General features: G+C 39.4%; 1 protein-coding gene across 2 annotated transcripts in view; it reads left to right on the top strand.

Annotated features, from left to right (window-relative positions):
• The window catches only part of LOC132126357 (tubulin polyglutamylase TTLL7-like), a 126,816-nt gene that overhangs the window by 6,405 nt on the left and 103,102 nt on the right, over positions 1–17,309 (top strand). For both annotated transcript variants that reach the window (XM_059537567.1, XM_059537565.1), the window contains exon 2: positions 13,726–13,988. In XM_059537567.1, the coding sequence (XP_059393550.1) occupies positions 13,964–13,988 (25 nt within the window). In that variant the 5' untranslated portion in view covers positions 13,726–13,963. The remainder of the gene's footprint in view (positions 1–13,725; positions 13,989–17,309) is intronic.

The raw sequence follows: 17,309 nt of genomic DNA, 5'->3' as shown, positions 1-17,309 counted from the left end.
TTGTGAATAAAATATTGGCTCATGTGATTTGAAATTCCTTTAGTTTTCATTTAATTAAAATTTAAAAAACGTCCCAACTTTTCCGGAATTCGGGTTGTATTTTGGTCCGTGTGTTGTGCCACCTCAGCTCCTCGACTCCTTGTTTTTGCTGTGTGGATTATAATAAAAGACTTTATTGGATTACCTCCTGCCTCCTTATAGAGCACAGTACCATGACTTTAAGCAATTCGCAAAAAGTTTTAATGAAACTATAATAAGTTGTTGTGAGGGAGAAAAGCCTGGGAAAGTCTGGCACACAATTAAGGGATTTGGGTAATGGTCTGTTTAGTTCTGAGAAAGAGTGTACAATCTCAAGCAGCATCAATGAAGATATGATAAGTTATCTAAAGTGAAAATTTTTTTTGTGGAAATAAGCAGAATTAAGTTAAACGAGTAATTAGCCAGAGGTGGGTAGAGTACCCAAAAACTGTACTCAAGTGAAAGTAAAAGTACTTCTAGAAATATTTACTCAAGTAAAAGTACTAGTCTGAATAGTTACTTGAGTAAGAGTAAAAGATTATCGGATAAAAAATCTACTCAAGTAGTTATTTACTAGTTACTTTGGGTCATATATACTGAGCCTATTTTTATTTAGATATATAGATAAAATGTATGTAATGTATGTGTGCGTGTATAAATGTATATATTTCATCAGCCTTTACTCCAATGTATGTAATTTATTATAAAACCCTGTCTGTTTACTTAAGTAACAAATAGGTGTCATGCCATAACATTTTTAATATGACTGACTTTATATTAAATGTGAATTTAACATTGAAAGTTAATATGATATAAAAATTGCTACTAATCTTTCATTGTTCAGAAAGAGAGCAAATAACATTTACATTATTAAAGATCATTTTCACTGATAGTCTAGAGTTCAATCACTCTCAGAAACTCCCATTAAAATCACTGAAACTGTTAACACTGTGAAATCAATATCTTAATTATAGATTTGTACACACATCTGCACTTTGTTGTTTCTGACGAGAGAATTCGCCAGAAAGAGGTCTCCAGTCAGCGAGCGAGTGAAGGAAGCACCGGCATTTTAGCGATGACTCATCTGAACGCCTCTGATTGGCCAGTGCATTCAAAAGCTCAACAGAATCTTGTGTGATTGGTTATAATGCACAGCGCTGTATAAACACATCTATCTCTGGCTCAGCGCCAGCCAGCGAACACAGATATGAATTTAGCAGCTGATGATATAACTTGCTGAACGTACTCGCACCGGTGTGATTGTATTAAAATTAATAAAATCTAAATCTGCAATTTTTTGTCTTTTGGAAGCTGCATTCAACTTGACTCCCCTCTGTTATAAGCCACACACGTACAACAAACTAATGTCACAGTGGTATCGTGTACTGTAATCGAATGTAGCCCAAGTTATTACCTGTTAAACAGTAGACATCACACGCGGTGTTCATCTAAGGATCTTCACCACAAGCAAATAATAGCCTATTAATTTAGCCTAATTCAGTGCAGTTCCATAGCCACGTTTTCAACGCTGCTGATGTTAAACGTTACAACTCTGAGTGAACCGCTTCAGACGCTCAGCACGTGCGACAGGGAACTGAACGAATCATTCAAACTGATTCATGGACCAATTCACTCGTTTGCCAATTGGTTTGATCAAGCCTTTGAACAGAATTGACTCAAAAGAATGAATCATTTGCGAATGGGCATCGCTCACATTGTCCAGAGAAAATTAGACAGCGCGTTTGGAATAAACAATTTTTTTTTATTGCATTAAGATAAAGTAACGAGAGAAGCGCCGCCCACAGTAACGAAGTAAAAGTACAGATTTTTCCTAAAAAATTTACTCAATAAGAGTAAAAGTACCTTTAAATATACTCCAAAAAGTATTAATTACCCCAAAAAATTACTCAAGTAAATGTAACAAAGTAAATGTAACTCATTACTACCCACCTCTGTAATTAGCAAACTAATATTTACATAAGTTATATTTGACTTGGCCATTTGTTTGACTAGTAAAATGATAAGTTGTGCAAACACTACATTATATAATAAATATTAAAAAAATGTATTGCATACTATAATAATTTCAGAAGGTTATGTGGTTTTGTTATTTTTTCTTTTTCTTCTCAACAGCTCCCACTCACTGAAGTGGACTAGTGACATAACATTCTTCTTACAATTTCCAGCATTTTAGTGATAAAAGTACATTTGAAATGCATCCACAAAGGGGAACAGTTATCGTACGATGCATGAAAGTATTCAAAAAGCATTTACAAAACAACTTTTAAATTGATTCCCTCTTGTAAACTCAATGATGTGGAGCATGTGGAGCATGTGGAGAGAGGGGGCAGTCATGGCCTAATGACGATAGAAAGACTTCGAGTCTCAGGTCTGGAAGGAATTGTAGGTGGCCACACTTCACTTCAATTCACTTCACTTCACTTCACATTTTCCAAATTTAGTTAGCATTAGTGACAACATTGAGAAATTGAGGATATGACTAATTTCAATTAGTTACCTCCCTGATTTCAGGCTGAGTTACCAATTACCATATTATTACCATTTACCACTCCTTACTCACTGATATCAGAAACACTGAAAATATAAGGTGAAATATCACAGAAGTTCTGTTCATAACATATATTAAAAGAAAAATGAATACAAGTCTCGAAGAGTAGTTTCAAAGTGGTTATTGTGCAAAATATTTTCCTATCAAATGCACGTTCGTCAGCATTAAAAGGTATTATTGCTGCTTTTTGCAGTGTAAATTTTGTTTGTGAAGGATGAAAAATAGCTACATTTTTGTCAGTTATTGTATCTACAGATCACTGAATTTCTTACTGATTTTTTAAAATTTGAAATCAGATGAAGTAGCACTATAATATTACATTTGTTTGAACGCATTATTGAGAGAGCAATTCTGTGTGAATAAGTGTTGTACCTGTTTAAATCATGCTTTCACTGGAAAATATTCAGTATAGGAGGAATACCAAATACCTTGAGACTCATGTTCATTGCAGTCATCTACATCTACATTTCAGTTATATTATGGGCTGTTGGCACGTGCTCATGATGGAGCAGTAGTGGCGCGCTCTTGGAGCGAGTGAAAATTACTACGCTCCACCTTTTAAAAAATCCACTCCTCGCTACATTCAAAATAACACCGCTCCACTCCACACAGTTTGCAAAGTTTGCAAGTTTGTTATAGTCAGCCTGTTTATAGTAGTGATGCACCGAAATGAAAATTCTGCGCCGAAACCGAAAATTTAGGATGCACTTGGCCGAAAACCGAAACTGAAGCCGAAAATGGCTTCTTTTAAAAACGTATATATATATTGCTTGGATTTAATGGATCTGAATTGAAAAATCACAATATAATAATCAAACTTTTATTAACAGTTACATAACAAAACATAAAATATTTTTTACAATAAATATAAATAATAATTATTCTTCAAGTTTTATGTTCCATCAAATAAAATAGTTTGTTAAAAATTGTGCAAAAAAATCCACAATTTTGGAGATTTTTGCAGAACAAATGTTACATATTGCAACTTTGGTGTCCTCTCCTATAGGGCTGTCACTTTTGTGCAAAAGAAAATCCTGTTCGATTTTTGAGACATAGGCAAAGTGTTCATTGAATCGTTAGTAAATTGCCTATATTTGGCGTTGATCCGTTTTTCAACGCCAAATATAGGCAAATCCACCGACATCTAAACAGGCATTAGGGCGAACGTAAAGAGGGCGCTTGAGACGCGCACAAGTGAGCAATGTGGACTGCCATAACATCAATGAAAAACATTACTGAAGGCTACATTGATATTATGCACTAATAGGCTGTGTGTGTGTGTGTGTGTGTGTGTGTCAGAACTTGCAGTTGCTGTGTGACGCGCGTTCGCTGCGAGCGTATAGTGACGAGCTGGACGCGCTCCGAGATAAGGCCGTTAAAATCGATTCCGTTTTCGTTTTCGAAAATTGTTTTGGTTGGTCCGATCGATTGTGCAGCTTTTGTGACAAGCTTTTTTTGATTGTGACAGCCCTTTGACATGCTTAATCTTTGATAGGCAGACGCGTGATAACAGCTCGACCGTGAGTGAAACCTAAGCACTTGCGCACGGATGGGAGGGGCGGGTGACATTCATTTTCGGTTTACGTTTTCGGTTGTTTTTTTTTATTTCGGCCTGAAACCGATAATGCCATTTCGGCCGACAATTTTCGGCGGCCGGAATTTCGGTGCACCCCTAGTTTATAGTAAATTTGCAGATCAGAATAATCAGGGCCAGTGCTGGCCAAATGTGTGCCCTAAGCAGTATTGTATTGATGTGCCCTTCTTCCTTAAATATCATGAAAAAAACAAAACAAACAAACAACAACAACACAAAAGCACCTACTATAGGGGTCAAAATAGAACTTTAATAAAAAAAATAAAAGTAAATAAATTTTATTATTTACAAATTACAATTGTAGCTCTCGACACTTACCTATGGCCATGACTTTATTATGACTAATTTATTTTATAGTCTCAAGCATTCAGAAATCATGCAAAAGAAAATTAAGTAGTTTTACTGTGATAAAACCATGGTTTATTTTTGTAAGGGTTGTGATGTCTAAATTTTTTGTTGAAGAAATTATAAAGGCTGTATCATCTATAGCAAAAAAGGTGGTCAAAAATGAAATGTTAAGTAAATATTCTAAATGTTTGGCCAATAGCCTAAACAAGGATTTGATTGTCCTGTAAAGAGTAACAGCAGCAATTACCCTTTGGCTCCATTTGCAGGCATTTGTAATAACATGTTATTGTTTATTTTGTATTAGCCCACATTATGTATTTTAACAGTGTTATTGTTACGATCGGAACCCAGGGAAACACAGGAGACGAGAGATCCAAACGCAGTGTGGTTTAATGGGTAATCCCAATCAGAATCCAACAAGCAGGGGTCAAAACCAGAAATCAATCCAAACAATAAACAAACAGGGAAGGAACAGGAAACCCGGAAGACGAGGAAACTCGGAAGGCGAGGAAACTCCGAAGGCGAGGAAACTGGGTGATGGAATGAAAGGACTCCATGAAGACAAACAGAAAAAGACCGGCTAATATAAGCAGGGTAATGACTATCAAGTGAAGACACCTGAGGAGTGCAATTACTGTGATGAAGGGACAAGGCTTTGTGGGAATTGTAGTGCCTACGGTGAGGTGCATATGGGGAAGTGAGATCACTAGTGGAGACTCAGGGAAACAGAGACCAGACAGCGTGACATTACCCCCTCCTCCACGGAGCAGCTACCTGATGCTTCACCTGAACACAAGAAGAGACCAAGGAACACAGAGACCAGGAGGGAGGTGGAGCGGCGGAGGACCAGGGGGAGGGACGGAGGGCCAGGTAAAATGGGGAAACAGATACAAGAAGTGCAAAAAACAAAAACAATGAGGCCAGGAGGGAGGTGGACCGGCGGAGGATCAGGGAGAGGGACGGAGGGCCAGGTCCATAGAGGGAAACAGAGAGGAAAACAAAAACAAGGGGCCCAGGAGGGAGGTGGACCGGTGGAGGATCAGGGGGAGGGATGGAGGGCCAGGTCCATAGAGGGAAACAGAGAGAGGAAGAGCAAAAAACAAAAACAACAACAAAACACAAGTCCAGGAAGGAATATAACGTTCAGTGGCCCAGGGCCGAACCGACAGGGCAGGAGTCCAGAGAGGAGCAAGGTCCCACATCCGTGCGGTCGAGACAGAAGCCCACCAGGGCTGTGCAGAAGACCACCACATCCATGCGGTCGAGACAGAAGCCCACCAGGGCGGCGCAGAAGACCACCACATACATGCGGTCGAGACAGAAGCCCACTAGGGCAGCGCAGAAGACCACCACATCAATGCGGTCGAGACAGAAGCCCACCAGGGTGGCGCAGAAGACCACCATATCGAGACAGAAGCGCACCAGGGCGGCGCAGAAGACCACCACTTCCGTGTGGTCGAGACAGAAGCCCACCCAGGCGGCGCAGAAGACCACCACATCCGTGCGGTCGAGACCGAAGCCCACCACCCGGGCGGCGCAGAAGACCACCACAGTGGGATCGATGACACAGGAGAGCAAGTCTGGTTAGGTAAGTCTGAAACAGAGAACATGAACAAGTTAAGGGTGGCCTCCGTGGCCACGACAGGATCAGTCGAGTGCTCAGAGAGTTCGGCTGAGACGTGACGAGGCTCTGGAAGTTCCGCAGAGATGAGGAGAGGCTCTGGTAGTTCAGCCGAGACGAGGAGAGGCTCTGGGAGTTCAGCCGAGACGTGGGGAGGCTCTCGTAGTTCCGCAGAGGCGTGGAGAGACTCTGGTAATTCCGTGGTGTTTAGACTGGATTCAGGAAGACCAATGATGACTTGACTCTGCTCATGAAGATCATTGGTGACTTGACTCTGCTCACGAAGATCAATGGTGACTTGCCTTTGCCCATGAAGAACACTGGTGACTGGACTTTGCCCATGAAGAACACTGGTGACTTGCCCTTGCCCATGAAGATCAATGGTTACTTGCCTTTTTCCATGAATATCAATGGTGACTTGACTTTGCCCATGAAGATCACCGGTGACTTGCCCTGACTCCGGAGTGTTAACGGTGACTTGCCCTGACTCCGGAGTGTCAACGGTGACTTGCCCTGACTCCAGAGTGTCAACGGTGACTTGCCCTGACTCGACTCTGGAGGGTCAACGGTGACTTGACCTGACTCGACTCTGGAGGGTCAATGATGACTTGACCTGGCTCAACTCTGGAGGGTCAACGGGAACCTGACTCGACTCTGGAGGGTCAACTGTGGCTGTCATCTTGTGCAGAGGCACTGGACAAGCGGCCATCTTGGGCAGTGGCGCTGGGCCGGCGGCCATGTTGTGCTGTGGTGCTGGGCTTGCGGCCATCTTGTGCTGTGGCGCTGGGCTGATGACCATCTTGCGCCGTGATGCTGGACTGGCGACCACCTTGTACTGTGGCGCTGGGCTGGCGGCAATCTTGCACCGTGGCGCTGGGCTGGCGACCACCTTGTGCTGTGGCACTTGGCTGGCGGTCCTCCTGTTTGTAGACCCTGGTCTAGAATCGGCCATCCCACCGGGAGAGACAGGTGTGGCTGGGGTATTCCACGGAGATCGATGTTGTAGGTAGAACAGAAACTCCCAGGAATTAAAAGTGTCCAACTGGTCCATTTCCCTTCAAGGCACCGGGTCATCCAGACTGGTGTTGAAAATGTCCTTTAGGGCCGCTTCATTGTATCCCATACCATCCGCCAGTGTCCAGCCATAGCACCCACCTCATTCCCCTCTTGGCGGAGGGTGGTTAATCTTATATATTTCGCCCTCCGCTCCACCATACTGGCCGGGGAAATGGGAATGAAGTCCCACACCGCTGGATCTCGACATTGATGGAGTCCTTCTGTTACGAATGGAACCCAGGGAAACACAGGAGACGAGAGATCCAAACGCAGTGTGGTTTAATGGGTAATCCAAATCAGAATCCAACAAGCAGGGGTCAAAACCAGAAATCAATCCAAACAATAAACAAACAGGGAAGGAACAGGAACTGGAACAGGAAACTCGGAAGACAAGGAAACTTGGAAGGCGAGGAAACTGGGTGACGGAATGAAAGGACTCCATAAAGACAAACAGAAAAAGACCGGTTAATATAAGGAGGGTAATGACTATCAAGTGAAGACACCTGAGTGCAATTAACAGGAGTGCAATTACTGTGATGAAGGGACAACTGAATTCAATAATGAACTGCCTTTAACTATCATTTTTTCATTATTGACACTGTTTTCCTAATGAATGTTGTTCAGTTGCTTTGACGCAATGTATTTTGTTTAAAGCGCTATATAAATAAAGGTGACTTTGACTTTGACTTTGACTTTGTGGGAATTGTAGTGCCTACGGTGAAATCCTATGGGGAAGTGAGACCACTAGTGGAGACTCAGGGAAACAGAGACCAGACAGCGTGACAGTTATTAACCAATCATTATTGCCTCATTGTTTTTTATATAATACATTTCAAGTCATTTTAAATTATTTTATATTGATGGCTAAGCTCTGTTTTTACAAAAAATATAATAATACATTATTATAATAACAATTCTTTGTAAATTATTATTTGAAGTAAAAAAAAAAAAAACATGGTTAAGTTGTGGTTACCAAGAACCATGATTTTTGGTGTTATTCTTGTTAAAACCATGGATATTTTTCGTAAAGGAACCTGTAGATGCGTCGGTGGTGGTGAAATTCTTTCTGACATTAAAACTTGTTTTTAACGTCAACAGCCAAAAAAGCTTCACAGGAATGTGCCTGAAAGTGATACAAGGGACACGTTTTTATCCTTAAGGATTTACAGTTTATTTTATTAAATATCAAAAATGTAAAAGGTGTTTATTATAGTTGAGACCTAGATGATCCGTTTACAGTTGTTTTTATGACTGTAAGTCATTCTCCTTAAATGCTATTGACGTTAGAAAAGTGTATACCAATATCACATGTAACTTTAGAGACCATCCCTAAATTTATGCCAGGATTAAAAAAAAATGTTACTTCCGTTTTTTTCCTCTCTGTGCCGGATTTCTGATGTCTTTTCCACGGGAATAGATGTCCATCCATCAATTATAAGCATTCACCCGCAAACATGAGGTGCAAGCGCGGTTGGGGGAAAGGCGCCATTTATTGATTTTTTTTAGCAACTTGGATAGTGCCCCTCTGGGTGTTGGTGCCCTATGCAAACTGCATACTCTGCATATAGAAAGCGGCGGTACTGAGAATAATGACACCTTTATTTAAAGATGGCATACAGTGCACGGAGGAGAAGAATTATTGAATAAAGTCGCTAATTTTGTTTTTGTGGACAAAATGTATTCTTGTATCTTCATAAAATTATGGTTAAACCACTGATTACACATGGACCATTTTACAGAGGTCCTTCTTACTAGCTTTCTGGGCCTGGGAACATTTTAGTTGTATTGCTGTCTATAGAGGGTCAGAAAGCTCTCTGATTTCATCAGAAATATCTTAATTTGCTTTCTGAATATAAATAAAGGTCTTACGGGTTTGGAATGACATGAGTGTGAGTAATGACCCTTTAAATATGTTCTCATTACAATAGTCCTGTGGACAGTAATTTTTTTTTTTTTTTACATTTTTGAGCAAATTATTTGCTGGGCACACCATCTCACAGCACAAGCACATGTCAGCACCTGACACTGCTGATTCACATAAAACTCATTATGATCTTCTTTAAAGTGTTTAATGTGAAGCCAGCTTTGATTACATTAGGTTTACAATATTCTCACTGTAAGAATATCACTTCAACTTCATTGTTGCATATATTATTCACAATTACACTTCTATTATCAAAACAAACTGATAAAAGCCATGCAAAACAAGTAAACAAGTAAAACATGATAAATAGAGCATATTAAATGATTAAATAAATATTTTATTTTACAGCATTTTTAGAAGAAAATACATTTAAACAATATTGTAAATGGTGATGATATCTAATACAAAATATATTAGCTACAGCTGCACAACCTTACATCATACAAAACTTCATACAAGCTGGTGTTTTAGTAGGTGTAGTGTATTTTGAATATGAAATGTACTGCTGTGCGGGATAAAAGGATAACTGTGTGAAGAGTTTTGAAAAAGTGACCTAAGTATTTAAAATGATGTGCTAGTGAGTGTAAAAACTGTAAACTAAAAGAGAAGTTTGATAGTAATAGCATTAGTCCAGGGGTGGCGAACTCCAGTCCTGGAGAGTTCAGCTCCAACCCTAATTAAAACTCACCTGTCTGTAGCTTTCTAGTAACATTTCAGACCTTGATTAGCTTGTTCAGGTGTGTTTGATTAGGTATGATGCAAAACTATGCAGGGCTGCGGGTCTCCAGCACCGACGTTCGCCACTCCTACATTAGTCCAAGACCATATTTTCTGGAGCATTTGGACGTGGCCTAGACTTGGACTTGAATAAGCTGGTCTTGATTAGTCATAAAAAAATATGTTCTTGGTCTGGACTTGTGTACTTGTACTGGAATGCCCTTTGCTTGTAAAAAATGTATTAAAGAAATTATACTAATAAAATGTAAATGTAATCTAAGTGTATTTTTCTTCTGATTTAGATTTTAAGTTAGTTTGCCATGAAGTGAAATATCCAGAGTGGTGCTAAAGTGAACAAAATGTTCTCTAAAACAGATGTGAAGCAGCATTATGCAATCTTGCACACATTGGAGCAGTTCAGAAATATTAGGTACACGAAACACTACCTTAAACCTAACCAATAGGTTTTTAGAATAAAATAGAAAATGTGAGATAGAAAAATAAATAGTGTGTGCTTTCTGACTCCCTCTACAGCTGAGAGAGGTGTTAACAGGAAGTGATGCGACGTCTCAGTGGAAATAAATAGTGAGTGGATTGTGGGTGGTGGAGCTGTCAGGGTGATGCATGATAGCAGGAGATTACTCAAGCACTCATTCGTCAAACATACGCCTGCCTGTCATTGTGTTGCTGTCTTGTGCTGTAACAGATTGACTGTAGCTTCAGAAATTGCCTGAACGTCTCTTTTAGCGACTGTTCTAATTGCATTAGTATTTCATAATTTGGAAACTGTATTGATAAAGCAGATACTTTTTATGCAAATATTTCATTGCAGTGTTTTGCACTGATCTAATTTCAGGAGCACAATGGTGACAGGATGTTCTCTGTAGTTCTGCAGTTTATGGGTCGTCCCGAGACCAAACTTTTGAAGGGTGAATCAGAGCTCAGAAACTTAACCTTTCTGAATGAAGCACTGGAGCAAATAAATTAACAACTTGAACATATGAAATTTCATACGTAGTGTATTTACTTTCCCTTCAGTAAAGGGAAAGATTTATTAATCTGAAGAAAACTCTTCAGCATCCAGTCACAACAAACTAAAGAGTTTGTAATATAAAAACACACTCTCAGAACACTAAACTAAAACATTAATAATCGGTCTGATCAGTGATGGGGAAGATACTTATCAAACCACAAGCTACTCATAATTTAAGGTTAAATCTACAGCTACAGTCAAGTTTGAAACGGGCACTTTTGAAAACAAAGTTTATTTCAGCTACACTGAAGCTACTTAAGAGGGCAGTATTTTTATATTTATATTTATTATGTAACTGTCCAATTATATAATTAATAATTAATCAATGAACAGCAGCATTTAATCCAATGTTTTAATATAAAAGATGTAATAACGGATTGTTATTTGTCACTAGAATTAATCAGATGCTACAATGCTATAATGCTATATATGTATAAGAAATATGGCATCTAATATCATATCAGATTTAGGCTCTGATATTCATAGAGATGCTGAATCAAACTTTGCATTACTCCATAACTAATTTTCTTGTTTTTGAGAACCTCGTCGAATCAAACCAAAACATTGAATTATTCAAATTATAAATGAATATTAAGCCCGGTATATGTACAAAATAACTTTAGAGAATAGAATAAAGTTTCAAATAAAAGACTTTAAGCAATATTACATTCTAAATATGATTGGCTGAGTTACGTTTGAAGCTGGCGTAAATTTATGTAGGTGTAAATGGGATCATCTCCAGGACAACCTAAGAGGACCACCTAATTTAGGGCACAACCTATCAATCTAGCAGTGACTCAGATCTTGAAGATTACTTTATACAGAATAAAACAGTTAAATGCCATTTTTGCAGAGATATTAAAATTTGGAAGCATATCTTGTGTGTTTGAATACTACAACAGAAGCTACAGCAAAACACTTTACTACTATGTGATGTTTGTAGTCTCAAAATAATTTTTTTATATGTCCATTTGTGTGGAATCAATATGTGCAATGCACTTTACAAATACACCACCAGAAGTCAGTGTTGTATTATATTTTGCCATCTGGATTGTCATAAAGTAACACTGAAAATAGCTGAACATTTAATTACAATCAGGAAAATGTAATACCAAACAAACAAACAAACAAAAAAATATATACCTTGACAAAGTAGGCTAAATAAAGCAAAATCAATCTTTCCCACAAACAGAATAAAAACTTTTTCATGTACTGTGCACCATTGTTCAGAGCATTTCATGTAGATGTATCCACATGGTATGTTTTATCCAAAGTGGCTTACATCGCAATCAACACAAGAGCACATACATATTTTAAAGATGTTTACATATTGTAATTTTTATATATATATATTTTTAATTTGTATACACTCTTGTTGTTTAAAAAGGTACTGTAAAGAATTTCTTCACATATTTTTTGATATTTGAAGATATCCTGATATGTGAAGAAGTCACTTGCAAGGTTGTATATTGGAATGGATGTTAATTTATTGTCATTTAAGTTAAGTTATGAGAGATTTGTAGCACGTCGCCATTGCGTCATTGCTTTAGTTATGTATTGGTCTGGGGGATGTATTTTTTTCCCTTCATTTTTGACCAGTGGTTGGTATTTTTGCATGTCTCTTTTGTTTAACACACCTGATTCAAATCACCAGTTCATTAGAAGAGAAGACCATGAATGAACTGTGTGGTCCCTACACAGTGTTCACTGCTCTCTACTCCCTGAACACAGGAAATCGGCTGAAGTTTACTTCGTTTAAGAACATGGATGTGTGCTATGCCACTACCTTTCTTCACACACAAACAAAATGTACTACAGAAGTGTGAAGGGTTATTTAACTGCAATCATGGGATTTGCATAGTAGTCACATTTTGCACACTTTAAAGCCCTTTGAATTGAACATATATGCTTCTTTCAAACTGGAATCATGGTGGAATATCCTGTGATGTCCACTTTGCAGGGCACTTACGGTTGAATGAAACAGATCCCCAATGAAGACCTTGTCTCCTAGATGGCCATCGGGACAAGACCCCAGGAACCAGATAAGCTTCTGCACAATCTGACTTTGCTGCAGCCTGGAATTGAACTACTGGTTTCGTCTGGTCAGAGGAGAACTGGCCCTTCCTTCTCCCAAGGTTTTTTCTCCATTCTGTCACCGATGGAGTTTCGGTACCTTGCCGCTACCTTGATATCGTTGACTTGATTGCAAATAAATGCACAGACACTATTTAAACTGAACAGGGATGACATCACTGAATTCAATGATGAACTGCCTTTAACTATCATTTTGCATTATTGACACACTGTTTTCCTAATGAATGTTGTTGAGTTGCTTTGACGCAATGTATTTTGTTTAAAGCGCTATATGAATAAAGGTGACTTGACTTGACTTGACTCAGACAGCACAACTCTTATTAAAATAGTTTCTTATTTAAACTGTCGGTTGTAATAAAACGAGGAAACATACAATTTTTACTAACAAGGTATCAATACCTTTCTAGTATTGGTATGTCATAGAACACTAGCTGTTAGCTGTGTGCTTTGGTGCGTGACAGATTACAGACATGTTAAGCAAACATTAGAATGTTAAACATGGAGAAATCTCACAGACTGATGATGCAGTGGCGCTAACGTTGCCTTTGCTTGACAAGCAGCAGACAGACCCTCATCTGCTGAAGCCCCCGTCAGGGGGTAACAGCTGATCAGTGAGGTGAAACCTGCTGTCAGCGGCGCTGATAGGTTTGAGTGACACAACAACCATTTGGCCAGACTGTGCAGTTCCCTCTAGCGCTTCTTCTTTGTCTGACATTACCAATCTTGCTGTTTCTCTTTCTCTCTTCCTCAGACACCTTGTCTATCTGCCCATCTGTGGTTCTGTGGAGAAGCCCTGACCTCTTTCCTTCAGGGTATACAGTCTACAACCAACCTTCGGCACATCCTCTGTCACGTGATCTAAGTGGACAGATGATAGTGCCACCTCCTAAAACTGTTACCACAAAGACAGCGAAGAGGAAGTAGACTGGTGCCAAACCGTGCCTCATAAGTCTCTGAGGCTGGGTATTGAGAGGTCAGCTGTTTGAGATATGCCCTCACCCCCCAATGATGGAGGTAAGTTTGATAAAACAGTTTGACAACAGTGACCCCAAAAGTCCATCCAGAAAACCAGAACCCACTCTACATGCCCACTAGGGGTGTTCACAAATAGTAGAATATTTGCTGTACATTCATGACTGCAGGCAAGCACAGCTGTACCCTGAGTGAGCTGAGAAGAGAGCTTATCTGATAGCGCACTGATCTGGAGACATAGTATGCTTCCTTTAAGTTTCCTCAAGGGAGAGTGATTTAAGAACAGAAAACACAAAGCTCTGTAAGAAATTGCTTAGCACGCTGTTATCTTTTTGTCTCTGGAATGTCTATGTTGGCAAACATTTTTATTGTTAGAAGAACATCCCTAATGCCTACCCTCTTTGTTGAATTAGACATTCAAGTTGGTGTTAAAGGGTGTTATTTTTAAAGTGCCCCTATTATGGATTGAAAATTACCTTTCATGCAGTGTGTAACACAGCTCTAAGTGAATGAAAATATCCTGCAGTTTTAAATCTGAAAGTGCACCGTGTATAAAGTTATTGTCTCTCTCAAAAAAAGGGTTGACTGAATCATTGAAACAATTAGTTTTTAACACGAATCCCAAGCCCAAGCCGAACATTAGCATATTGCCCACCTACTTGTTGCACATGCAGACCTGGGAAAACTTGACCATTGCTGCATCCCAGTTCACCTACTTATACTATGACCTAAAAGTATGTACTCTTTTTGTGAAGATAAAGTACATACTTTAGAGTATGTAGCAGAATAGTAGGCAAGCTTTGGGACATACTACTTCGTCATAACTGCGTCTGTAATGGATGCTTTGTTGCTTAGTTACATGAATTTCTTTCACTGTTTAAACTGCGCTGTAATCTTGTCACAGTTAACAAAATACACATTTTGTTTAATTCAGTTTCCTACCGTATTGGAGGGAAATGAAGAGGCATGTTGATCTGCCAGTCACGTGTCTATCATGCCAAGAACTCTCTTCATGTATGCATAATGATGCATTTAAAATTTAATGACCATGTCATTATAAAAGTTCACAATGTTGCTGCAGATGAAATATAACGCATATAACATTAAATAAATATTATCAGGTAAGACGTTGATCATTTATCCCTCAAACCCTTTCTCTGCCTGTCCGTCAGTCTAGCATATCCGCCATGTTTGTAGCTTTTAAACACTTTTTTGCGCGTGTTCGTAGTTCTAATAGAATCCATCATCCAATGTGTTGTTTGAAAAGCCCTACATTTTACAGAAACTTTCCATGGGATCTTCATCTGGGGAATTTTGAGTTTGAAACTTACCAGGAATTAAGGGGAATTATAAAACATCATATACAAACATAAATATTAACATTTTGTTTCATCATTCATATTCATATTCATTCTTTATTGTCCTCAATAGAGGAAATTTGTTTCCACAGTCCGTACCAAAAGTACACGTACAACACAGAATTTTGTACACATGAGTAGATTAGGCTTTCTGTAAATTCAGCGCTCTTATTGCTGAAATTACAAAGCTTTCCCTAGTCGTGATTTTTTATGAGGCAGTTGTCCATATCTGTGACCTGAGGTAAGAAGGGTGAAACATGAGTTAAGAGGGTGACTGGGGTTTTGTATGATGGTATTTGCTCTGCGAATGGTCGCAGCATCAATGAGAGCCGGCAAGTTGGGTGTGGGAAGACCAATTATTTTTGAAGAAGTCTTAGTGATTCTAAGAAGCTTGTTCCTATTAGTGAGAGAAAGCATAGTGAAATAGCAGGTGGCACAGTACAGAAGGACGGGTTCAATGATGCTACGGTACAAAAGAAGAAGAAGATGTGGTTTGACTGTGAGAGTTCTGAGTTTACGTATTGGCAGCGCCTGTGAATGTCTGTGGTGTGATGGTGAAAACTCAATTTATCGTCCAAAATAATGCCAAGGTACCTGAAGCTGTCCACAATGTCCACTGACTGGCCCTTGATGGAGATATGGCAGTGAGCAGTGGAGTATTTTTGGCGCGTGTCCAAGATAAGTTCCTTTGTTTTAATAATGTTAAGAAGGAGATGACTATCTGTACACCATTTGGTGAAATTGGCAACAGATTGGTGATATGCTGTGACTGATTCCGTACCGGTGAGGAGGGCGAGTATGGCTGTGTCATCCGAGTATTTAAAATACTTTGTGATGTCAGAAGAACTACGGCAGTCGTCAGTATATAATGTGTAAAAGGAGAATCCAGATGTTGGAGGAGAGTATGAAGAAGGCATGCAACAGCATCCTCTGTTCCTCTTTTGGCCCTGTAGGTAAACTGGTAAGGATCCAGCTGTGGGCCGACAACCGGAAGGATATTGTTTAATACCAGTTTCTCAAGATATTTTGCTATTATAGAGGTAAGTGCTACTGGTCTGTAATGATTCAGTTCACAGGGACGAGATCTTTTGGGTACAGGAATAATAGTGGCAGTTTTCCAGAGGGCGTGGACAGTTGCTGTCTGTAGTGACTCTTTAAAAAGTGAATGAAGGACAGAAGATAACTCCATGGCACAATTCTTGAGCAGCCTCCCGGTGATTCCATCTGGGCCAGAGGCCTTTCCAGTGTGGCACCTCCTGAGCTGCTGATGGACATCTCCCACTGTTAATGGGACACAATATGGCTCTTCAGGAGTGGGTAGGCTCCAGAGCATTCTTTCACATTCAGTGGTGCAATTTAGAGTATCAAACCTGGTATATAATTTGTTCAGGTCTTTGGCAAACGAGTGAGATCAGTAGATGTAGGAATGCTGGCATTTGAAGTGGTTCCAGTGAGTGTCTTCACCTTCTGAAAAGCCTGCCTGGTGTTCATACTACTGACATCCTTTTCTAATTTGTCCTTATATGCAAGTTTTGCCTTTTTGATTAAATTTTTCACAGAGCAATTAATGTCTCTCAGTGAAAGCCACTCTTTGCAATTAAATGCTTGTTGTTTCTCTTTGAGTTTGAGTTTTATTTGGCCGGTCATCCATGGTCTCGAGTTGGGATATCTTTTAACAGTTTTGACTGGAATACTAGTTGCCATGCAAAACTTGATGTAGTAAGTTATTATCTCCGTTTTTTTTATCTAGGTCAACCTCGAAAATACTCCAGTCTCTACATGCAAATGACCCTTGAAGTTGTGCTGTTGTATCCTCTGTCCACTGGGTGATGCTGTATATAGCTGGCTTTTCTCTCTTCAACAATTGTCTATATTGCGGGAGCAAAAAGACTATGTTGTGATCCACGGAGCCTAATGGAGGCTGCACGCGAGCAGTATAACTATTGTTTATGTTCCCGTAGCACAGATCTAACACATTATTTTTTCTAGTGGGGGAATCAACATA

Source organism: Carassius carassius, chromosome 44, assembly GCF_963082965.1.
Source record: "Carassius carassius chromosome 44, fCarCar2.1, whole genome shotgun sequence".
NCBI classification, from domain to species: domain Eukaryota; kingdom Metazoa; phylum Chordata; class Actinopteri; order Cypriniformes; family Cyprinidae; genus Carassius; species Carassius carassius.
The sequence above is the reverse complement of the archived record's forward strand: the minus strand, read 5'-3'. Positions and strand labels throughout refer to the sequence as shown.